Here is a 24,070-nt window from a genome sequence, read left to right on the forward strand (position 1 = left end):
TTCTGACCAGGAGGTATCAGATGTCCCTTGATCTGTTTCCTGATGTCCAGTCAGCCTGGGGTCTTTTCCTTCTGGTTCTTTCTGAATGCATCTACCTTGTCTCTGTCCACTGCCCAGTGGCCTCTAGTCACCCCCAACCTGATCCCCTGAAATGCAAAGCCCAGCAATCTCCCCAGCTGGGTACCCCTCAAGCCTCTAAGCCTCCTGTTTATCTGCCTCACCGCTGGCTCCTCCCTGGCCCTATCTGTGGGGCTGCTCTTGAGGGCACTGTCCTGGCTCGGCCTACCATCCTGTTCACAGGTCTCTGTCTTCCCCTACAGGCCTCCACTGCCAGCCTATGGTTGTTCGCCACCAAGCCAGGAGTGCTGCGCCACCCAGTGGTCCCCCTCGGGCTCCAGGCCCCCACTGAGACCCTCTTGGAGGCAGAAGCACTTCAGCCCTCAGAGTCCTGCAAGTCCAACCAGTGGACCTGGAATTGGCCAAGGGCCCAGGAGAGGGCTGTGTTGCTCTCAACCATGTCCGTCCCAGCTCTTAAGGCTGGATCTTTCTACTTGTGCCACTATGGGCACTAGGTCTGTAGGTCCCTGGTGCCTCCAGTACTGCACTTTGCCCCCAAGGTCTTTGACTTCGTTTCCTGAAGGATCACCAAGGGTCAGCTCAAGGCTGGGAAAAACCATTTCCAGCTTTAGCCTAAACAGGGCATGTAGATCTCTCTCCCACTAGAGCCCAGAGGGATGAGAGAGCAACTGTCCTTTCTTTTTTTTCCCTTCCTTTTTGCAGGCCCATGGTCAGCTCTGGTCTAGACGTATCTAGGCTTAGGGAGCCCTGGGACCCTGCCAGTCTCAGTTCATCTCTTACCAGGAGCAAGGCCCTCTGAAGCATGGGCCGTACCAGCTGTGCCCTAGTGCTAAGGGTAAGAGGAAAGATGTCAGACTCACTGCCTTTATTTCTCTGCCCATTCCATTCTAGGCTCACACTGTCCTTGTCAGGTGGGCAGAAAAGCAGAGGTTTTCTCTGCACCAACCCCTCTCTGCAGATGGCTGGAGAAGGGGTGGGCCAACTCTTCACCATCTTTCCTCAGCTACGTTTTTTTGTTTGTTTGTTTTTTGGCAGGGGACAAGGAGCATGGTGGTCTTGGCTGACTATTTGCTCACCTTCCTGTTTCTCCTCTGCCCCTGGAAGGGAATGTGGGGGCCCACTTTTTTGTACATATACCACCTCCTTTTCCTCTTGTACATAAACCTCAGACTCTCCTTCTCTCAACAAAGGCTTGATGCACCAGGCCTGACTTTGTCTCCTGTTTCTGAGCTTAGGGGTTTAGGGTATCCATTTAGCCCAACCTGGGCCATGGGGACAGAAAAGAAATCTTTGGGGCACTGCATCTTTTTCGGAGGAGATGAGATCAGAACTCTGGGGAAAGAACTGGCTGGGTGGGCTCTAGCCACACAAAGGGAAGCAGGCCTGCCGTGAGACACTAGTGCCCTCTGCTGGGCATGTGTCCAGTCCCCAGCCTGCCCCAGTAGCACATGGAAAAGAGTCACTGGCCATGTTATAAATATTGTTATTTAAAAAACAAAAACAAAACACACGTACATTAGGTCCTGGGTGGAGGAAGAAGTGGTGGAGCCTCAGGACCAGGGCAGGCAGGAGCAGGCACTGATGCTAGAGGGTGACAACCCTGCCCTCTGCCACCCAGGCTGTGTCCACCAGACTGTCACTCTTCCCTGGAGACCCCTTCTCTCACACTTTTATCTACTGGCATCACCCACCCCACATGGCACATACCACCCATCTCTGGTCTGGGGCTGAGGGCAAGGACTGCACTAGTCCAGGGAGTAGGGGAACCTTGAACACCAACAGCAACCTTGAGAGGTGCCAACAATGGTGTGCTGGGGGTTGGGTTACTTTAGAAAAAGTGGACACAGACCAGACTAACGAAGTCTGAGGCAGATGGTGAGGGTGGCCCAGGAGCCACAGCCTCACACAGACCCAAGGCAGAGAACAGCTCATCGGGTCACTGGTGATCGTCCAGCTGCTGTAGGAGTGTCCGCCGCCGCCTCTCCAGCTCACCCTCACTCAGCTCACTTTCTGACGTGTCCCAGCCTGTCTGTTGGAGCAAAGGCACAGCTCACCCTTAGCCTGCACTGAGGGCTGTGGAGGCTTGACCAGCGTGCTGACTGGCCTAGGGCCCCTGCCCCTCACCTTCTCCTTCTTGATTCCAAAGCCTGGGGAACGGTTAGGGAGCTCTGCCTGCCGGAGCTCCCTGTTCTTGTCCTGTTCTTGTTCTTTCTCATCGCTCTCCTTGCCAGCTTTCTCCTCAGGGTCTGTCTCACTCTCAGGACTGTTCTGTAAGAGTCCAGAGCCCACCTCCTCAGTTCCTGTGGATAGTCTGGGAGTCAGGTAGAACAGAGCTCACAAAATAGCAGGGGCTTAGGCAGAAGTTCCTTCACTCACCGACTTGTGTCTTCTCTTCTTAGTTTTCTTTTTTGGTTTCTTGGCTTTCCGAAGGCCATGATCTGGAGATAGAAAAATCCCTACTAAGTCCCAACAGGAGAAAGAAAGGCTCTTCTTTTTCTTTGTTCTAGCCCCTGTGTTCATTCTTCACAGGCAGGAACTTCATGCTCTGAGGAATTCTAAGTCCAGTTTTCCTTCTCCAGCTTCTTGCCTGGACAGGTAGAGGAAGTTCTTTCTACTCCCACAGGTGCAGCCCTCCCAATCCAGTCTACCCTCAAAGGAGCTGGGGCTTGCAGAGGGCATCCTCTCAGTCTGGGACAACAGTTCTCCAGCTTCTAGGCTCATAGCAACTGCTTACCTGCTCCAAGAAGATGGGAGGAAGGGGAGCCCCGTCCTCCAAGGGCAGCACCCCCACTTTCAACTGAATCAAGTGAGGAAGAGGGCTCAGAGCCTGACTCTGAGGGGTTCCGCCTCCTCCGCTTGGGGGGCCGGAGAGATGGTGGGGGCAGCTCCTCTTCTTCTGACTCAGAGCCCTGGGCAGATCAGCAGATACGTATCAGTACAGAGGTTATCTGCCCTCCAGAAGCCCTCGTCTGGGAATTCGAGAGGAGGAGGAGGATCCAGGGCCAAAGGAATCCTCAAATTTCCCTCCAAGGGAGATAATAATGTAAGGGGAAAACAAAAGTGTTTATTTCCCCAAAACAACCCAGCTTCCCCCACGTCCCTTCTACCCGCTTACTCACTGAGGGTGAGTGGGAACGCTTGCGATGGTGCTTCTTGCCTTTCCTGCCATGCTTTCGGCCTTTGGTGTGGAGGTGCTGGCATTCAGTCTGCTAGAGGCAGAGGAAGAAGGGTGAGGACGGCACCAGACTTAGCCCCAGGAAGGACTCTACCTCCTAAAATCTGGCTTTGCCTCCCTTTCTCAGGCTAGAGCCTTCTGCCTATCCCAGGGATCCTTCAGACCTCCCCTTCCTTAGCTGGCCAGGAGTGCCCTAAGAGTAAGAGGGAGGCCACTGAGGTCTCTCTTGAACTGGTCTAAGGAGTTCAAGGGCCTGGGGCAGATCCAGAGGACAAGCCTGCCTCACCTCCAGCACCTGTAGGAACTCGCGGAAGAGCCGGATCCGCTCCGACTCCAGGGTGATCTGCTCAAAGGCTGAGTCACACACAAAACGCTCACGGACCTTGAACGAGGAGAGCACTGCTGATCAGACTAGGCCCCGCTCAGCCTGGCCTGGACACCGCCATGAGCACAGGGCAGGGCTGGGGCAGAGAAAGGAAGGGAACTGGAGCTGGCCCAGGGCTGTGATGTGACTGGGGTGGGCCCTCAGTGGTGAAGCACCGCTGCCCTCAGGCTTGAGGGGTGTTTGGGGCCAGGCTACGCTCCTGACCTCTTCCCAGGCAGTGCCTAGCTCCAGAGCAGGCACAGCCTGCCTCAGCATGCTTCGAAAGGCAGCTTCCCTGCGCCGCATCCTGCGTGCCTCCTCCTTCTCCCGCTCCCTCTCCCGTGCCTCTGCTTTCTCCAGCAGCTGAGAAAAGAAGGGACATGGAACAGGGTCACCCAGGAGGGTGGATGCCGGGTCCCACTCAGGCATACCTTAGGAGGTGGAAAGTTAGGGTCTGGGCTTCTACCACCATCCCCTGAATTGGGAATACAGTCGGACAGTGAGTGAGAAGGAATGGAAAAAGGCACTGGGATGAATTAAAGAACTGAGCCCCACGCCCTGCCCAGCCCCTCACACTATTGAAGGTCAGCTTGATGTTGCCTGCGTCCAGTGCGGCAGCCCTCTTGTCAAAGCTTATGACGTGGGCGAAGTCCTCAAAGGCCGTGTTCACCTCCACACAGAAGCCCCGGTCCTGTGGGCATAGCAGTACATGAAGCAGGGGTACCACGTGCCTTGAGGCCAAAGCTGGCAGGCAGAGTGGTCACACTACAGATGGTCGAGAAGGCCCTTGCCTCCAGAAGAGATCCACAGGACTGTGATATGCATTAGAAACCAAGTTATCGAAGTCCTCATCACTTGACAATTAAGCCCCCATGCGTAGCCTTGGTTTGGATGTCACACAGAGCTGAAGGGGTTGGGAGATGTCTCCCAACTGCTGATTAATGCATGAGTTTCTCAAAATTAACCTTTGTTCCTTTGGCTTAAAGCTCTGGCCCCAGCTGGGCCCTCCTGCTGCTCAGTAGCGCTTCCATGCATTCTCAATCAACATTTGCTGACCCCTACCCTTTGGCTCTACTTATTGAGTGCTTACTATGTACCAGGTACCACGATGAGTGTTTCACACATTATCTCATTTAATCCTCTTGGTTCTACATTTAAGAATAGGTCCTAGTATCCTAATTTTACACAGAAGGAGAAACCAAGCACTTGCCTAAGGTCTCACAGCTGATGTATGGCTGGGCAAGAACCCTACCCTGGGTCTCTCTATCCCCAAAGTCTGTGCTTTCAAGCACCACACCCACCCAGGTAACTTAGTCCATGGGAGAAATGGAGGCCACCAGGTATGCAGCTCCCCACCAATACTAAAAATATCTCCACGGACCAGGCTCTGTGCTTCTCTTTTAGGCCTCACAACATTCCAGTGAAGCAGAGGCGTAGAAAAGTGATCTCAGTTGGCCCAAGATGACATGAGTGGTAAAGGAAGCCACTGAAGTTCAAAGTCTGGCTCTCACGTCAGTTAAGCACAGGCCAGATTCCCTTCCTCTCCCTCCACATAGCTCTCACCTCCCGTGGCCTTTCTGCTGATGGCAGAGGTGTGTTCCTCTTGCTTCTTTCCAAGGGTACTTCCTCAACCCTGCCCCAGTCCTTATCAACACAGCATTTGTTCTCAGGGAATTGAAAGCTCCAAGTAACCCTCGTCACTGGCTCCTTCCATTAAGGAGACACCTCACCTAACCTGGAACATCCTTTCCACCACGCTCTCCCCTTCATCAAGCTAACTACCTCTGCTGTTTTCCTTTGTTTCAAAACCTCTTGAAATGCAGCAGAAAGGAATAAACATTTATTGAGAACCTATTAGACACTTTACAAATGTTATTTAATTCTCACAACCTTACCTATGAATTATCCGACTTACAGGTGAGCAAACAGCCTCAGAGACATGGAACTTACAGAGATCTCAGAGCCAATAAGCAACCAGGAGTTATCTGACTCTAAAACATGTGTGGTCCCCATGCCGCCTCCATGACACTACTCTCCCAAAGGTTGCTTGTGTCTGCCAGCCAAATCCAAGGCCGCCTTCTTGCTCCTCACTCATCTGGTCCTCAGTGCCTCTACCATTTACTTCTTCAACACTCCTCTCTCCAGGTCGCCTCCTCTCTCACCTCTTATTACTTCTCTTGCATATGCATGTTCCTGAGAATAGCACTTAGTCCTCTTTCACTACCCAATTTGTACTCCCTAGCAATCTCATCCTTCATCTCTCCTGATTTTCAAACTCATCCCAGACTGGATATTTCAGACACTTCAAATTCAACAGATCTCAAGAGAATATATTTCTCATGAGCACCCTCCATGGATCTCCCTGACCCAGATCTGTCTGCATGTTCTAAGTCCAGGGCTCTCTGCATTATCCTATGGGATGAGAGGCACTTTTATGGTCTGCCTGGCTGTGGAAAGCAAGAGGGACTCCTGGGCCCATCTGCCCTCCATAGGCAGGAACCCAAATGAGGAAAGAGGAAGGGAACTGTCTAAAAAAGCTGCTTTCTCAGGTGGTGTGGAGAGACAGGACTCAGTGAGGATAGGCCCCTACAGGCCTATCAATCAGCCACTCTGGCTAAAAGTTAATTGTCCAATAAAATTTAGCTATCCCAGGGTAAGGCATTTCTACTTTATACGATTATTTTGTTTTAAAATATGATATTTGCTTTGAGAGTAATTCCCCAAATAGAATTCCTATTTTCTACAGCCCTGCTCTTCTTGTTTTATCTTTATCAGTGGTGCCATCATCTACTTCCCTGACACCTCTGATTCCTTCTTTTCCCTCCATTTCACAAAATCTGTCAATTCTACTTAGTGACTCTATCCCACTGGTTTTAAATTCTCCCTTTTTTTAAACAGCAGAAACAGTTTATTAACATGGAAATCTTATGTAGAACCTCTATGCATAAAAAAGATTCAAGCTGCTTCACTTGAAAACAGGAAGCAGCACAAAATCCCCCCACACTCAACCCCAACCCTTGCTTGTCTCAAGGCACCTACACAGAAACCCAGAGTGTCTCAGAAGCACAGCCGGAGCGCTACAGCCTGCTCTCTTCTGCTGCTGTCCCCACTGCCCTGGCTAGGATCACCTCCTACGGAGATTCCTGCACAGCCTACTGACTTTTCTCCCTGCTGACCCTCTTCCATCCCTCTAACTCAGCTCCTAGCAGCTAGTGCTTCTTGGACTTTTGTACCAAGTAGCCCCAACAGTAGGAGAGAGGTCTGGGGATAAGTGAGAAGAATATGACTATTTGAATTACCACTATCAGTTTTAGTATTCTGAGGCTTCAAGAACTGCTCTACCTACCACCACAACCTTCCCTAAGGACATAAAGACATACTCTAGACTGAAAGGTTCTACTATACACCATCTAATCTGATCATTCCCTGGTTCCTTATTACAAGAGAAAAATTCAAACTTCTTATTTTAGCATTCAAGGCACTTCACATGCAGGGCTCTACTTCCAAACTGGGGCATATGGTTCCAGAGAAAGAGGATACCTCAGGACAGTATGATATATCTTACCTAATGGTAAGTAATTTAAAATATTAAATTTATATTAAATAGAGAGGTAATATGGTGTTAAAATGCAACACCTACATGAATTTGTAAGGCAAAACTACCTCAAAGAAATAGATGTGCAGTGAGACATTTCTAGCTTTATTTCCAGATCCCTTTCAACCCAAGTACCATTTAATCTCTGTAATTAGGTGTCCTCTGGTGGAACACTCACCATTTTTTAGATGAGGAAACAGGGTCAGAAAGGTCAAGTGACCTGTGGAAGGTCACACAACTAGCAAGCTGTAAGCTAGACTTTTACTGTAGGCAGTCTGCCTCCAGTCCTGCTCCTAACCACTGTACTGTATTATCTCCTCAAATGCATTAGAATCTTCACTTCCATAAAGAAATATGCTTTCTCTTTGTTTTTTCTTTTGGAACACAAGTTTAGTCCATCACTCACTCACTCTTCCACTTTTGATAAGATGTAAATATTGAGAACTATTTCTCTTCTCCAGTAGAAGAAAAGCAACAGGCCATGAATGATGGTAAATGGCAGCTGACACTTATGACAGTATCAAGAAGGCACTAAGGAATGGTGAGGATGATGACTTGCCGTTTCTAAAGTGGCATCTCAGCTTGAGTCTGCAGAATGCCTTGCAAATCCAGCTCAATGCTGCTAGATAATCCATATTGACAAGAGAAGCTCAAGATTCAGATTTTTTATGTGACGTTTCCTGGTTTTAAAATGTTAGCAACAAATTCCAAATTTTTTAAAAAACACTGTAGAGGCCAGAACAATCTGTGTGCTACCAGTTTACAATTAGCTATGCTGCTTCCCCCTCAGACCTGGCATGCCCTTTCCACCCCCTTGCCTTTGCTCTTAGGACCCTGGGTACACTCCAACCTCTTCCACCTACTGATTTCTAAATGCGCAGTTCAAATGTTAGTTCTTCAGATTCCTGTCTCTGTAGTAACACTTGCCCCTTTGTATAACAGTTCTCGTGTATATCTTCCTATTAGACCATGAACTCCTGTGGGCAGAAATTGTGTATTCATTACTGTATCCCTAGTGCACAGTAAAGGATCACAGTAGGTATCTGCTGAACCAAGCTGTAATGCTCCTGCAAAACAGGACTTATCAGGGAGTCCTCTGCAGGGAGTGTGCCCTGCGTCCATCCTGTATCCATCCATAACCCCAGCCTCCCTCACCTTAAGGATGTCCTTAATGATCTTCTTTTCATCATGGAATCGTGCCTTCAACTCCTCCACATAGAACTTGAACAAGTCCAGAGGTGTGGAGCCTGCAAGGAGGGAGGGAGGGGGGCCTGGCGGGCGGCAGCTTCCCAAGGCCTGGGGGCTGCGCCGAGGACAGGACCAGGGAGTAGGGGGTGCAGAGAGGCTGGCAGGGCAGGAAGCCAGGCCAGAGAAGGGGGAGCCTGGCTGCCTAGCCTGGCTGCCTTACCCGGCTGGCCCAGCATGTTGGCAAAACGGACATCAGTGCTGACTGCTGGATATAGCTCCATCCAGGTGGACATAGAGTGCAGCTGCCCTGTCTCATGCAGCTCATCCAGGAAGGTCTGAGCAGGGAGAGGCCAGTTATAGGGAGAGTGAGACAAGGAGGGAGGCAGAGCCACAGAATGAGGGGGAAGAGGGGGAAGAGAGGGAATGGCAGAGGAAGAGGCAGGGACAATCAAGATTGAGGAGATGCAGCAAAGAGAGGCAGAGATGAAGAGATGCAGATGGAAGGCTGAGAACAATGCAAAAGGAGAGAATGTAAATACACAGAGAGGGACAGAACAAAAAAGTGAGAACAAGCCATTCCCGGGAGGCAAAGAAACAGAAACCTGCCTGCAGTAACCCGTAGCACTACCACCCCCACTACCACCCGCAAGGTGGGGGAATAAACTCTGCCTGTCTGGTGCCCCACCAAGGGAAATAAACATGGCCTAGCTGCCAAGTCGTGCCCGTAGGGTGCTCTCTGCTGGCAGTTTCTGGGTGGTGCATACATCTAGTCTCCCTAGAAGAGCACAGTCCAGAATTGAGGGGGTACCAGCAGAAACAGACTGCAGGCAGAGAGAGGTCTCATGGAGCTTGGACAGGGCTAGGCACAGAAAGAACAGGCAGCCTATCCAGAAAGGGGCAGGGAATGGGTGAAGAGGTGCTCTAGGGCAGAGCCGAGCTCTGATCTAGAAAGGACGGCAAAGATACCTGGAAGGCCTCCCGATTCTTGCGTTGTTGGCGTCGCTCCCGAAGCCGGGCCCGCTCCCGTTCCTCCTCCTCTTCCCTCTCCAAAGCTCGGATGTGCTCCTCAAAACAGATCAGTGCATCTTCCTTGTCCATGTCTAAAGACAGGCAGGAGGTTCAGCAGGCATTGTGCCAGGAGGACACCCTCTCAGACCCCAGCACCCCTAATGTTTCAACGATGCTGTCCTACAGGTGCTAGGGATACCCAGGGTGGTGGGGGAAGGGCCCGGAGAGGGCTCTGTGGGAGCAGCCACTGGAATGGTGGTTCTTAAGAGGGAATCATTAATTGCATAAGAATACATGAGCAAGTATTCAGCTCTTGTGAATTCAGTTATTAGAAGCCATAACATGAAACCAGTTGTCTTGGGATCTGACGTTTCACATCTTAGGGAACTGGGAATCAATCAGGCTTTGATGCAATTTTAGAAAGTGAATTTCAGTATCATCAGTGACTACAGGCCAACAACAGTCTATTGTAACATGTGACCACTTAAGGCCTGTAGTGCTATGATGCTTTAAGACCACATTCACCTGAGCTAAAACCATCATCATTGACATCTCTAGGACTTAAGATTCCTATCCTAGAGCTCTTCCTCCAAGGACACACAATGTCTAGCCCAACAGTGGACCCCAGAGGGAGGGGTGTCCTGAAACATTCTGGTATCCCCAGAGTCCAGAGAAGTACAAGGACTGGGTGAGTGTTGAGTACTCCTAGGGTGTCCGGGAGGGCAGGAAGTACAGGTGAGTGGGGTGAGGCAGACTCTGGGGTCCCAGGTCCAGTAAGGGAAAGGGATAGCTGGGATTGGAGGCCCAGGCTTACTCTGTAGCTGATGGTCCTGAGCAAAGCTGGGGTTATCCATGAGGTACTGCTGGGCCTGGGACCACGTGGTTTGGAAGTTGACACTACTCATCCCATCCAGGATGCTCTTTAGGGCCTGGATATTGCGGCGCCGGAGCTGCTTGGCCTGTTCCTGGGAAGCCACAGGATCAGGGTGAGGCAGGGCAGGCCAGAGCTACCCAAGTAGGCCTGGGCAGAGGAGGACCTGGGGAAAGGTAGCTAGGGAACCCTAGAAAGAAGGCCATACTCAAGACTTTCATGTCTCAGGGAAGGGGAGGGAGTACAGGTTACAGACCCATCTCTCAGAGACTTCTCCTCGCTATACCCAGGACTATAGGCCCAGAGCAGAAATGGGATGTGCAAGTCCCATGCCAGCTTCCAAGTCAGAAGCTGGGACACTGGGGAAGTGGAGAAGTAAATGGCTAGGGTCCATAACAAAGCAAAGACAAGGAAAGTCTAGGATAAGATGGGCTGATGGATCCTGCCCAGCGACCATTACCTTCTCCTTCTTGGCCAGGAAGAAGAGGACATCATCATAAACCTCTTTTCGATCCCTCTCAGGGACCACAGCCCAGACCTCCAGCTCTCCAAAGGTCTGTTCTGCCCGCCTGTAGAGCATATGAGCTGTGAGTAGGTAGACAGAGAACAGAGACCCTGGACCTCTGTGTTCTCAGGGTTCCCAAGCCCCCAGTCCAGCCTGGCCCCCTGACCGGTAGCGGGTGGTGGAGGTCATGCGTTCATGCTGCTCCAGGAAATGCTGCAGGGTCTGCTTGGCCTCCTTGGCCCTTAGCCGGGCCTCCTCCTTCTCCTCCTTCTCCCGCTGCGCCTTGTAGGCATTGAATGCCTGCTTTTTCTCACTCAGTTTGGGCAAGGCACTGGGATAAAGGGTAGGAGTGGGGTGGGGATAGAGAAGTCACCCTGAACCACCCTGCACAGCCCACACTGGAGGGTCATGAGACACTACAGGCTGCAGGGGCTTCAAGCGCACAGATGTCTGGGATCTGAACACCATTCATAGAGAAGTAGGGGTGACAGGAAGTGAGGGGAAGAGATGCAGCTCCAAGACACTGCAAATACTGGGCCCTTTTGCTTTGGGGTTCTCAAGTCACCCTATCCAGCACCCTCATTCCCCAATTAATTCAATTCAGTTTGATTCAATCCAACAAGCATTTATTGAATGTGTTGTGTCAGATACCTTCCCTTTCCTTCTCCTGGAGGCCCTCCAGCTTTTCTTCCCCTTGCTCCCCAGCCCAATCTATCATTGTCCTGATTCTGGTTCCCTTAGGGCTGAGTGTTGAGCTGGGGTTTCTTAGGAAGTCCCCCTAGCATAGCAGCTCTCATGAACAGGGCCTGGCTCCCTCTGCCCAGGCCTACCTGTAACGGGGGTCGGTGACCACCATCTTCATGGCCTGTTCCCATGAGGCGTTGGAGGGGACAGCCTGGAATGAAGCAGGTGGGAGTCATGGGGCCTGCCCTGCTCCAGCCCCCTCCAAACCTTCCCTGGAAGCCCCACTCCAGCACCTTGTCCCTCAGCAGTTCCTTGAATGCCTGCTTTGCCTTCTCCCGGTTGCTCCAACTGAGGCCAGACCTCTCTGGTTCTGGCTTTGATTCCTCCTCCTCCTGCTGTGGCTGATGCTGTCCAGCAGAACTGGAGGGCACAGGGGACTCAGCCACAGGGTCCCCCAGCCCTCACAGCTTTCAGTGTCCTGAACTCTTGGCAACCTATCATCTCCTCCTTGTTCCCCAGGGCAGCCTTTTTCTACCCTTCAGAGGTCACACCCAGATCTTCAAACCCCTCCTGAGAGAGAGGCCCAGCAGAGGACAAGGGTTGAACCAGGCTGGGAGTCTGAGTCCAACATCAGGAATGCCATGGGGGGCAGCCCTCACCTGCTGGGGCCCTCCTCCAGCTGCTGCAGGAACCCCTGTTCCAGGGGCTGGGTGGCCTCCGACACATCACAATCTTCACTCCCACCTGGCTCAGGTTCCAGGAGGCCTGTGGGCACTGGGGTGGGGCCAGGAGGTGCAGGTGGGGGGTCAGGCTGTGGCTGAGGCGGCTGTGGCTGAAGTGTCTGTGGTAGCTGCTGCTGCTGCTGTTTCCTGCAGATGAGCCAGAAGGGCAGTGTCCAGGAGGAGAGCAGGAATGGAGGAGTTCAGGGGCTGGCTGGTCTCTTTATCCTGGGAAAGACTGGGGCCAGAGGGGATGACTCCACAAGGAGACAAAACTGGCTCTTCCTCCCACAGTGTAGAAATCATAGCGAGAGAGTCTATTCCCACACTTCAGGTGCCCCAACTATAAATGGATAGTTGGGCAAGTCACTCACCCTGCAGCCTCTTGTTTGACTAGAACTGCGATGGGAAAAGATAACACAGTCAGTCACAGGGGCAATAGGGAACCTCCAGAACTCCTGACCCGGCCCACTCGTAGGACGTCTCACCCTCTAGGTCATCCAGATCCTTGGGCCGGGTCCAGCGAGACTCTTTACTCTGGTTGTTATAGTAGTAAGGTTTGCCTGTGTCTGACTTGTACTCTTTCCAGGGACATTGCGACAGGAGCAGCTGCAAGAGGATGGGATAGGAGCCATCAGTGGGCTGGGCATGCTCTCCAGCCAGTCAGGGGAGCTAAGGAGACCCAGTGAGTAGAGGACACAGGAACCTTTAGCTACCACCTGGCCTGGCTCAAACTGGGGAAGGTGGACTTCTTGAGATCCTATGGAGATATTTCCAGGGAGGGTGGGGAGTGGTCAGGGACCTTGGACCTTGGGATCAGAGGAACCATCATGAGTATGGTTAGAGACTAAGGGAAGGCCAAAGACTTGGAAGGGTCAGGGCAGCTGAAAGGAAGGGCCAGAAAGCCCAGCTCAGGACCTCTGCCTTGGACTTGAGCACGCTGGGCTTCTCCCACACGGACTGCTTGTCGTCAGCATTGTAGTAGTAGATGCGCCCATCTGGGGCCACATGCTCACTCCATAGGGCCCTCTGGGTGGGGGGGGGGGGCACAGAATGGTAGTCAAGGCCCTTTTTCCAAAGCCTCTCCTCACCCCAAAGACTTAACCATCAGTCCCCGACTCTCAGGCTTTCTACCCAGAGACCCCTGAGCTAGAAGAACTCACCGGAGGGCCTGTCCCAGCCACAGCAGCTAGAAAAAAAAAAAAGCCACAGGATACATACTAAGTCCTTGCTCCAACCTCCATCTTATCCCCACCTAAGCCTCCCGTATTCCACCCCCAGTAAATATTCCCCTGGTCCCATCAATATCCCAGGCTCCCTGGCATCCCAACAGGCATGATCCAGGGTGGGCTCCAGTCCACGGTCCCCTCTCCCCTATGCCCCCCAACCTCCGAGCCTGGGGGGAGCAGGCCCCCAGAAGACTCACAGCTGGCGGTGTCCGCACCCGGAGCCGTCTGCCGAAGAAAGAGGAGGGGGAAGGGTTGGGGCCAAGCCCAGTGGCCCCCAGGACCCAGGCCATGGGGGGATGGAGAAGCAGGCCAGGCCAGAATCCATGTGTCCTGCTCCTAGAGATGTCTGCTCCCTAACAGGCTTCCCCCACCCTTTGGGGCCGTGGCTCTGGGATCCCAGGGGAGAATCACATAGCAGCTCCATTCTTCGTTCTCCTCGAGTGAGAGTATTTGGTTGAGATAACTCCCGAGGCACATTCCTTCACAGTGGATGCCAAGTTCTATATCCTACCCAGACTCTGCTACACCGAGCAATAGCATAAGAAGGCACAGCAAGATCCCCAGGTGCTACTGACTCTTCTGGGGACAAAGAGGATGTGAAGAACTGTATTCATGTGTCCACAGTGTGTAGCTCTGTGAAAATAAGTGTGCTCCTTAAGGGAGCTGGACAAGGCATGGGAGTAACAAGAGAATGTATATGCCTTTGGGGATGAGTGGGAAACTAGAAGAGCTGAATACATGGCTGGCGAGGAGGATCTGAGTGTGGGGAGTGCTGCCGGGGACCTGGGTGGATGCGATGAGAAGAGGGAAAGAATGGAGGTCATAGCCCTGTATTCCAAGTCAGACTCACGGGACTGCAGGGCAGAGCCTGCTACCTGCTGGCCCCTAGCGCTTACCGCTGCGGTGACAGGCACCGCTGGCATCAGCATTCCTGGCATCATTGGAGGTACCATTCCTGGTATCTAAGGATACAAAGCAGACAGAAACCAACCACCAAGGTAAGGGCTAGAACAGGAGGGAGAGGGTACCTCAAAGGGTCCTGAGAGATCTCACTGGAGCCATGACCCTCACTTGGGCACTTCCTCAGGCAATCCCCAGCTTCTGGCCTCTCACCTTGCCTGAGAGTTGTCTCAGTCATTCAGCAGACAAGTCCACATGGATCTGCCCCAAAGCTCCCCACCTTCCCCAGTTTCTGAGGCCCACATGCCCACTCTTATTTCCACCCCCAGCTAAAGTGACAGGGTTTTCTGAGGCCCCAGGGGAGTGAGAAACAATTACCTGTGTGAGTGGTGGTGGCGCCCCCATTGGTGGAAGCATTGGGGGCAGGATGCCAGGGGGCATGGGGGGGATAGCTGGTGGTCTCTGACTCATGGGGGGTAGCCCCATCGGAGGAAAGGGTGGGGGGATCCCTGGAGGGGGCATCTGGAAATGAGGAAAGGTACAGGTACTGAGCAGGGAAGACATCGCCTTGTCAGAGGAAGAGAGGACCTGTCAGGAAATATCCACCACCTCCCTCCCCGACCCTCCACCCTCCTCTGAGGCAATTCCAAGGCTTTAGTTTGAGAAGCACAAGGCATGAAACTACCTCCCTCCTCACCACTGAGAAAGACTGATAACTGGGGTCTAACAGGCAAGCGCACAGCTTCTTAATTATAATGGGAAAAGAAAGGAATAATAAGGGAAGTTTAACAGCACCAGACTGAGACTGGAAGGCTCCACCTCTTCAGCAATTCTCCCCTAAAGAGGCCTCTCAGATGAAGGGGCAGAAGGCAGGTATCCAGGTACCCAAGTACCCCAGTCCCCTGCCTCCCATCCCTTTCTCTCCAACTCATGACCACCAATGCCATTCCAGCCCGAATTCTGTGGCATATTTAAAGAGCACAGGTAAGGAGTAGTGAAAGAGATAGATAGTCCCACCCTGCCCTCACATTAATGGGGTCTTTTCCCTTCCACTTCTCCTACCTCCAGCCCCAGTGTGTCCTAAGGTCAAAAAGACAAAGGGGGAATTGTCAATGTTATGTACTGAGAGCTTCACAACAGCTCTCCCCACCCCAATGCCCAAGTAAAACCATCCCTCTTCCAAGGGCAGCAAAAGGGGCATTACAGGAAAACTGTGCTGGTGATGCAGCAGTGGCCAGGGGCTGGGGAGCTGGGGGTGCAGGCTGGAAAAGCCAAGCCCAGGGAAAGACATAAAACTTACGAAGGGTGGTGGCATCATGGGGGGCCCCGGTGGGAAGGGGGCAGGCGCTGCTGGGGGCCGGGGACCAGAATCGGGAACCGACTGTTGAGGGAGAGAAAAGTCATAGGACCCAGGATGGGCACAGAGATGGGCTTTTTGCAGAAGGGAAGCAGAAGTGGTGAGGATGAAAAAGGAGCACAAAGTTCAGGAGGGTCTTCAAGCCCGATTTCCTGCCCACCCCAAGCCCTGAGCCCTTGGTAGGTTTGCTCTCTCGTGCCAGCTCAGAGCCAGCTGGCTGAGTCCCTTGAATGTCATCTTTATTTTGAAAGTTTCCATTTTGCCAAAGCAACAGAAAAGATGAAGGAGGCTTCACTACAGGCACAGACTGGCTCTACCCAAGGATTCTAATCCATTCTCCTGCCTGTGGGCAAGGCTGTGCCTCTCTCAAATAACTTAGAGGTCTCTTTTATTCCCAAAGTATCTAGGGAGGGAGTCGCCTCTTTTCTGGTTTCCCTACCTTAATTAGCCCAGTTACAGAGATTCATTCCAAAGCTCTCTCAACACAAATAGTCGCTATTCCTTTAAAATGCTTGTCTCCCTAATTCTCATCTCTTCATGACCAGCTTCCTGCCCTAATTGACCTCATCCTTAGCCACCTACTTTCTTTGACATCTTCCACATCGAATTGCCAACTTCATCTCTTTGACTTTATCTCCATCCCCTTTTTGGTGTCCATCCCCTCCTCTACAAATCCTGAATTATCTCCCTGTGGATGTAGGCTTTGAACAGCTTAGGTTGCCCTGTCCTACCCCGAATGGCTGTCCGCATCCCATTCTTTAGTTCTCAGCTTAAGTATCACTTATTTTAAGATGACTTCCTGACTGTTTAAAGTAGCTCCTTCCTATTTCTCTATCTGATCCCCTTGTTAGTTTCCTTATGTATATAATTTTGTAATTATTATGTTTGCCTGGATATGTTTTCCCCAACAAGAGTGTAGTAACATTCCATGAAGACAGGGATCATATTTGACTTGTTGGAAGCTGGATTCCTGGTACCTACCAGCATCTGGCACATAATAGGTATTCAGCAAATATTGAACGAATGAAGAACAAATGGAACAAACCTCTATATAGAACCTTCTAATTCTAAAAATTCATTTTATAGGCATAGCCCTACATGGCCAAAATGCTGTATGTTTAAGGTTTTCATTTCAGTATTATTTGTAAAAACAGAAGATTGGAATCAGCATGAATAGCCACCAGTAAAGGGCTATGAAGTTATACACACGCATAAAATACAATACTAAACAATTATAAACAAGAATGAAGCAGCTTACTGTCTCAATATGATCTCTAAGATATATTAACAAGTGGGAAAAAAAGCAAGGTGCAGCAAACTTTTATCATTTGTATAAAAATCAGAGACAAAAGATGACACACAAGAAATGGTAGAAAGGGACAGAGGTAAAGGGGAGACTTTTCCCTGTATGGCTTTTGTATCTTTTGAATATGTAGCCATATGACTGTATTGCCTATTCAAAAACAAACAAACAAACAAACTCATGTAAGTGAACCAAGGCTTGGAGATGGAGCTAAAGGGCCCAGTCCTTCTGCCTCTTTGCCTGAAAGTTAGCGGGTGATAGGGAGGAATTCCAGGGAAAGGTGGTATCTGGCTAAACAGAAGGTACCTCACTGCTGCCAATTTCCCCTATGCTGAGAATGCTCAGCATTTAAAAATGCCCTCTCATGTCTGCCTTTAAAATATCTGTTCCTGGCCAGATGCGGAGGCTCACGCCTGTAATCCCAGCACTTTGGGAGGCAAAGGCGGGCGGATGACAAGGTCAGGAGATCGAGGCCATCCTGGCTAACATGGTGAAACCCCATTTCTACTAAAAATACCAAAACAAAATTAGCCAGGCATGGTGGCAGGCGCCTGTAGTCCCAGCTACTCGGGACAGGTGGAAGAATGGCGTGAACCCGGGAGGCGGAGCTTGCAGTGAGCCAAGATCATGCCACTGCACTCCAACTCCAGCCTGGACAACAGAGCGAGGTTTCGTCTCAAAAAAAAAAATCTGTTCCTGGCCTAGTGCAGTGGCTCACACCTGTAATACCAACAGTTTGGGAGCCCAAGCAGGCAGATCACCTGAGGTCAGGAGTTCGAGACCAGCTTGGCCAACATGGTGAAACCTCTACTAAAAATACAAAAATTAGCCAGGTGTAGTCGCACATGCCTGTAGTCTCAGCTACCGGGGAAGCTGAGGCACGAGAATTGCTTGAACCCGGGAGGCGGAGGCTGCACTGAGCTGAGATTGCACTACTGTACTCCAGCCTGGGTGACAGAGTGAGACTCTTTCAAAAAAAACAAAACAACAAAAAAAACTATCCTTCATCTTGTCCTAGGAAGAAAAGGGTATGAGCTAAACTACTCCAATGTGACTCACCTTTTCTAAGTGCTCAACTGCTTTAGTTCTGTATTCAGACCTGCTCTTGCCCCTGACGCTTTCCTCAGCAATGGGAAGTCAGAAACTAATCAATAGTGGTGGAAATACAATTTTCTGTGTCACACTTTCCTATCTCAAGCTGCCTCAGGAGCCTTTCTAACATCTTTGGGTTCTACCAGGCTCCAGGGAAGCCCGTCTCAGAGACTGGCACCACACCATTCAATTGTCCAAATGGAAACCCATGAGTCACTCTCTACAACTCCTTCTTCCTTGCCAATAAATCACCAAGTCTTGTTAACTTTACCTCCTCAAGATTTCTTAAATCTATCTATTTCTCTCCATTTCCTTTTCCACCCCCATCTTGTCCAAGCCACCATCTTTTTTCATCCAATGGCAGTGGCCTCCCAACTGTTTTCCCCACATCCACTCCAATCGGCAGCCATAACAAGCTCTTCAAAGTGCACCTCCGACTGTTAGCCCCCTGCTTAAAACTCTTCAATGGCTTCCCGCTGCTCTTAGGGTAAATAGTAAACCCCCTGCCCAGTGAGGGTATGAGGGGGTCTGCTACCCAGCTACCTTGCCAGCCTCCCCCATGCTGAGCTCCTGGGTCTCAGCTCCAGCCCTACTCACCTCCTCCCAGCTCTCCCACCTCAGGCATCCACCTTTGCCTGAGAAAACCGGGTTGGCCCTGCCAACCCCACACACCTTGCCAACCCCACACACCTTGCCTACATACACTTCACATCTACCAATCATTTCTTCATGAAAGCTTTTCCCAACTCCCTGAACTAGTCAGAGCCCTCTTTTATATACTTGTACAACACCATATACCTTCTTCTTCAGCAAGTAACCACTAGGATTTTATAGTTATTTGTACAATCCTGATTATATTATTATTCTATTTGGCATGAATAAAAATCAAATGCTGCCAATCAAATTATAATATCCTGTCAATTTAAAGATGCATCCTGACTTGACAAATGTTCAAATATGAGTCTCAGAATTATTGAAATATAATATCCGTGACCCCCACTAGACTGAAAACACTGAAGGGCAGGGACTTCATCTGTTTTTGCTCACCTCATATCCAGTTCCCACTGTGTTTTCCTTACCACCCTCTAAGTAGGTGCTAATAAATATTTGTTAATTTAATGACTAAATGGTCTTGGCAAGTCCTACAAAACAGTAGGGGGCCACTGGTAAGTTAGGTCTAGTAGTTATTCAGGGAACACAGAATGTCAGAACTGGAGGAGACCCTGGCAGTCACCCCAGGTATCCCCCCTTTTTCAGGGAATAATCTGTCCAAGGAGCCACCACTGGTTAGGGACAGAACCAGGACTGGATCCAATCTGCCCTCTGGCCCTACTCCCTTAAAATCAAAGCTCCTACCACATGAAGCAGGTCTGTTTGCAATCTAGTATATCCCCTGCAACCTAAGTGGTTAAATCACCAACGACTCAACATGTTATTGATAACTTACAGGGTTCCCAATTGCCTACCCTACAAAATCTTTCATCTAACAGTCAAAGCCTTGCAACGAAGGCCACCCCACACTCGTTTGCTCATCCTGACTCAATGGCTTTCCTCCTCCTCTTTTTGCACAGAATTGTTAGATTACCTTCAGGTGAAACACATTTCTTTTATTCTACAGTCTCATGCTTTGTTCAAGATGATCCAATATTCACCTCCTCCAGGTTACCCTTATAACTATCCCACACACATACACACACTCCTACCTGTGTCCCTTCAGGATAAATGATGCACTACTTTGCAGAGTGACATGCTACTCTGTAAATGTTTGCTGGGTGTTTCATGTGGGACTGCTTGTCTCCCACTCACGTGGGGATTTCCCTACATTCAGGGATTGAGTTTTCTCCTTTTATACCTCCCCCAAGTGTTTAGTCAGGGCCCTGCACACAAAGTGCTGTGATCAAATGCAGTCTCATCTCTAACCTTATTAGATTTTTGCATACTGGAATATCCTAAAATGCATTTTGAAAACAGCGAGTACACGTGTGCGTATGTACATCTGTATAAATTATCTGATTATAGGCTGTGACAGAGAGAGGTAGCTTGACAGAGGTCTTTGTGGCTTGGAAAAAGGAAACTGGAATGAAATGTTGGCATGGGAAAACCTAATAACGCTAACGGTATACAGCCATCTTCAACTTGGGATGAAGACCTCTGGCCAGGATTCAGACACTGGCCTATTCTGGACAGTTCCTCAGAGGACAGAACAATGGAATAAACATAAACTACTATGGAACTTCCAAAGACCTTCCTTTCCTGAGCTTCCAGTGTTGCATCCCTGCTTTCCTGCAACACCCCGTTCCTCTCCTACCTGCTGCGGTGCCATAAAACTTTGGGTCTTATTTTATTTCTGGGTGAGAATATGAAGAAATAACTAATGACAGGGAAGGATATAGAAATGGTTGCTGAAAGAGAAGCAGATCCCATGTCTTCCCTGGAACAAAAACACATTTGTGGGCTGAGAGATGATGAAGAGAAACTTGATCATCTGATCATCATATGTTCACCTGGGCCAGTGAGGGGCCACCCGTTCCCCACCACCAAAGATGCAATCAATATTTCTGAGACTTCACATCTAAGGGGCATCTCAGAACTGAGCACTCAGAAGAACAAAAGGAGAAAAGCACAAGAATGGAGAGACAAAAGGAAAAGAACAGAAAAAGGGAACGATAATAGCTAATAGCTAATATTTACTGAGCACTTATTATGAGCCAGACACTGTGCCAAACACTCATTTAATCCTGGCAACCATCTTAGAGGTTATTACTCCCATTTTACAGATAAAGAAAATGAGGTTCAGAGATTAAGTAACCTGACCATGGTTCCAAGACATTAAATAGGAGAGGCAGGTTTGGAATTCAAGCAGTCTGACCCCAAAGCCTGTGCTTTCAACTAGTTCACAAAGCTGCCTCCCAGCAAGGATGGCGCCACAGATGATACGTCTTACATTCAGATACATTTTCCTTTTTTCTTTTTTAACCCCAATCCTTATACAATCCAGAAGTCCTCAGCGAGCCAGGTGTTCCCAAGGTCCACTTGGTCTGACTCACTCCCACTCCCTGAAGTGATATGTGTTGGAAGATGAAGGCTGGGAGGCACATCTCTCAGAAAGTGGCAGCCATCATCAAAAAAGAAAAGGCTGAGAGACCAGCTGGTTACCCTGTGATCTACCTGCGGCCCTTCTTCAGCTGCCCCAAACAGCACCTGCCCTTCCGTTTCAGACCATCCTAGTTTCCAACTTTCCTGGACCAGCCCTACTCTTCCTCTTGCTCCCCAAAGATCTGCCTTATTAGAAAGTATCTTCCTGTTATTGTTTTTTTTTTTTTTTCCCCCAGACAGAGCTTCGCTCTTGCTGCCCAGACTAGAGTGCAATGGCGCGATCTCAGCTCACCGCAACCTCTGCCTCCCGGGTTCAAGCGATTCTTCCGCCTCAGCCTCCAAAGTTGCTGGGATTACAGGCATGCGCCACCACGCCCGGCTAATTTTGTATTTTTAGTAGAGAAGGGGTTTCTCCATGTTGGTCAGGCTGGTCTCAAACTCCCAACCTCAGGTGATCCGCCCACCTTGGCCTCCCAAAGTGCCGGGATTACAGGTATGAGCCACCGCGCCCGGCCCCTGTTACTTCTTTCTGATCCTGCCATCTCATCACTCTCCCTCTGAAGAAGCGAATGGTACTTTTGATCTCCATCATTGCGGAGTTAGGTTTCAACCTCCTCCTCTCCTTAGAGTTCTTCCATCCCTCCAACAGGATATGGCTAGCCCGCCCCAGCCCGGCAGGCCTTCTGTCTACCATCCCCCCGCACCCGTGGGGATTTCTCTCGCCCCAGCCCAAGGCCTCGCCTCCATCTTCATCCTTTCCTTTGCTTCCCTACCAAAGCCATTCTCCTAAACTTCCTCCTCAAAAACCTCTTCATTTAGACCCTGGAAGAGATCTAGGATTTAATTTTCATGCTTTTCCTTTTTAAAAAAAGTGATGGGAAATCTGAGGCCCAAAGAAGGGTAGTGACTTGCCCAAGGTCACACAGAGTCGTTAGTTTGTTAATGGCCAGGGCTGGGAGCCCCTTTCCTCAGAGGCCCCCTCTTCGCCTCAGGAGACAAGCTCTTGCAAATGCGGGAAGGTGAAGCAAGGAGTCCCCAAGTGGTCTGAGGAGCACCCAGGCTTCCAAAGGAAACGGGCGCTGGGGCTGGGGGAGGGGCATGTCGCACGCCAAATATCCTAGGAGGGGAAACTGGTCCCCACCTGTACCCTGGTCCCCTCAGTCCCCTCATCTCCGCCCCCTCCTCTTTCCAGATCTTTCTCCGCAAACCCACCCCCACCTCTCCCCTTCCCACTCCTCACCCTGTCCCGCCACTCTCGCCCCTTTCGCCCCCGGCCAGGCTGCATCATGGCCTCCCCCGCCCCTTCGCCCCCAGTCCCCGCCCCCATCCCCCCTCCCGGGCTCTCTTCCCTCACCCTTGGCCCCCCCTTGCCCTCCCCGGGGTCCCAGCTATCCCCTGTGGCCTCCCCGCCCCCTCGGCCACGGCCCAGGCCGCAGGGGGCGCTGTGGGACCGCCCCGAGCCCCTCCACCCCCGCGCGGGGATGTTACCATGCCAGAGCCTCCGAGCAGCTGGGCCGGCTCAGCCCACCCGCCAGTAAGAGCTGCTCTGATTGGCCGGGCTGCAGCCGGGAGGGCGGGGCCGGCAGGGGGTCGCACCCCTTCGTGGCCGGGGCTCCGGTGGCTTCCGCCGGCGAGCGGGGCCCCCAACCGGCCCGGTGTGTTCGGTCCCAGCCCCGCCCCCCGGCGCGGAGAACCAGGCCCCGCCCCCGCGCCGCCGAGTCCCGGGTCCGCCCCCCGGGGGGCGGGGCACGCCTGCTCCCGCCTCTGCCTGACGGTCAGAGGCCGGCGCCTCTGCCTCTCCCCGCTGCCTGCGTCCTGGCTTCGCCGTCGCTCCAGGAGCCCAAGCGTTCATGCCATGTGTAGGGTGCCTTTGCGTTGCACAACGAATTTAATTTGCTCTGTAGTTCTTTTACAGTACTTTTAAGTTAATTAACTCCAGAACTATTTGTTGAGCACCTGTGAGGTGGCAGGGACTGAGCACACAGCAGCTTGAAAAAAAAAAAAAGCAGACAAATCCCCGAAATCATGCCCTTGTGGGGCGTACACGTGCTTCTCGCGTGACCCTGAAGTCCACTTTTGGGACCTGGCTCCCACTGAGCGCTGAACTCATGAGAGCAGGGCCCACTCTTTGATAGAAGTTAAAAAGGTGAGGTACATGCTGTGCTGTGCGGCCGAGGAAACTGTAACCTGGAGCTGTGCGGTGAATGCGCTGAAGGCCTTGGGGCTGGAGAGTGACAGGCCACAGGCACACGGGTGCAGAGAGGCGCTGACCGCCAGCCTGCAAAGCCCCGCAAAAGGGGCTTCCTGTTCCCTTTATTCCCCCCTCAACCTGAGCCAAGACTCGCGTGATGCTGTGCTAGGTTCCTGAGATCCAGATAACTCGGGAGAGGTAGAAAAACTCCTGACACAGAGAAGTCCTGAGTTAGAGGTGACACCTGGGAGGAAAAGGAAGTGGGATTCACCCTTGTGGGCTGCTGTAGAGAGAAAACTGCTTTATAATTTAATCAAAACGATACCCACATGGCCTCAAATGAAGGCCCAGCTCTGCGGTTTTCTTATTTGAGGCAGGGTATTGATCTGTCACCCAGGCTGGAGTGCAGCGGAACAATTAGGGCTCACTGCAGCCTCAGCCTCCTGGTCTCAACCGGTCCTCCTCCCTCAGCCTCCGAGTAGCTGGGACTACAGGCGTGTGCCACCAAGCCCAGCTAATTTTGTAATTTTTTGGAGACGAGGTCTCCCTACACTGCCCAGGCTGGGTCCTGCGGTTTTCAGACTTTTTTGTGGGGGTGCGGGGACTGGCGCGCGAGACTGGGGAAAGGACTCCCGCCGCCTCTCGACTTCTCCCATCTTCCCCCAGGAACTGCCGCGACGCCCGCGCAGATGGGGCGATTTTCAAACTATTATTG

At 51.3% G+C, this 24,070-nt stretch overlaps 2 protein-coding genes across 6 annotated transcripts in view; one reads left to right on the plus strand and one right to left on the minus strand.

The window, feature by feature from the left end:
- FMNL3 (formin-like 3) overlaps positions 1 to 8,251 on the plus strand; it is a 69,172-nt gene extending 60,921 nt beyond the window's left edge. For 2 of the 3 annotated variants that reach the window (XM_011936168.1, XM_011936170.1), the window contains one exon: positions 321 to 8,195. Coding sequence is in view for 2 of the 3 variants with exons in the window: in XM_011936170.1 (XP_011791560.1) it covers positions 321 to 409 (89 nt within the window). In the remaining variant the exon portion in view is untranslated. Of the gene's footprint in view, positions 1 to 320 lie in introns of all 3 variants that reach the window. The other variant, XM_011936169.1, reaches the window with a different exon arrangement.
- PRPF40B (PRP40 pre-mRNA processing factor 40 homolog B (S. cerevisiae)) lies at positions 1,545 to 22,827 on the minus strand. 3 transcript variants are annotated; one of them, XM_011936166.1, is made up of 26 exons: positions 22,653 to 22,827; positions 15,617 to 15,697; positions 14,695 to 14,838; positions 14,313 to 14,378; positions 13,614 to 13,641; positions 13,351 to 13,376; positions 13,106 to 13,216; positions 12,676 to 12,796; positions 12,562 to 12,586; positions 12,128 to 12,337; positions 11,762 to 11,888; positions 11,615 to 11,679; positions 10,951 to 11,115; positions 10,740 to 10,848; positions 10,223 to 10,373; positions 9,367 to 9,500; positions 8,621 to 8,735; positions 8,368 to 8,459; positions 4,192 to 4,308; positions 3,843 to 3,980; positions 3,540 to 3,635; positions 3,198 to 3,284; positions 2,813 to 2,987; positions 2,455 to 2,516; positions 2,203 to 2,346; positions 1,545 to 2,107 (listed from the first exon to the last, which is right to left on the minus strand). In XM_011936166.1, the coding sequence occupies exons 1-26, from the start codon at positions 22,653 to 22,655 to the stop codon at positions 2,015 to 2,017; spliced, it is 2,685 nt and encodes an 894-aa protein (XP_011791556.1). In that variant the 5' UTR covers positions 22,656 to 22,827; the 3' UTR covers positions 1,545 to 2,014. The 3 variants fall into 3 exon arrangements, with proteins under 3 accessions (XP_011791556.1, XP_011791555.1, XP_011791557.1); XM_011936165.1 differs by having other exon boundaries at positions 3,198 to 3,287; XM_011936167.1 differs by lacking the exons at positions 15,617 to 15,697; positions 22,653 to 22,827 and adding an exon at positions 22,077 to 22,626 and having other exon boundaries at positions 3,198 to 3,287; positions 4,192 to 4,287.
- Positions 22,828 to 24,070: the final 1,243 nt, after the last annotated feature.

Source organism: Colobus angolensis, unplaced genomic scaffold (genome assembly GCF_000951035.1).
Source record: "Colobus angolensis palliatus isolate OR3802 unplaced genomic scaffold, Cang.pa_1.0 Scaffold151, whole genome shotgun sequence".
Taxonomy (NCBI): Eukaryota; Metazoa; Chordata; class Mammalia; order Primates; family Cercopithecidae; genus Colobus; species Colobus angolensis.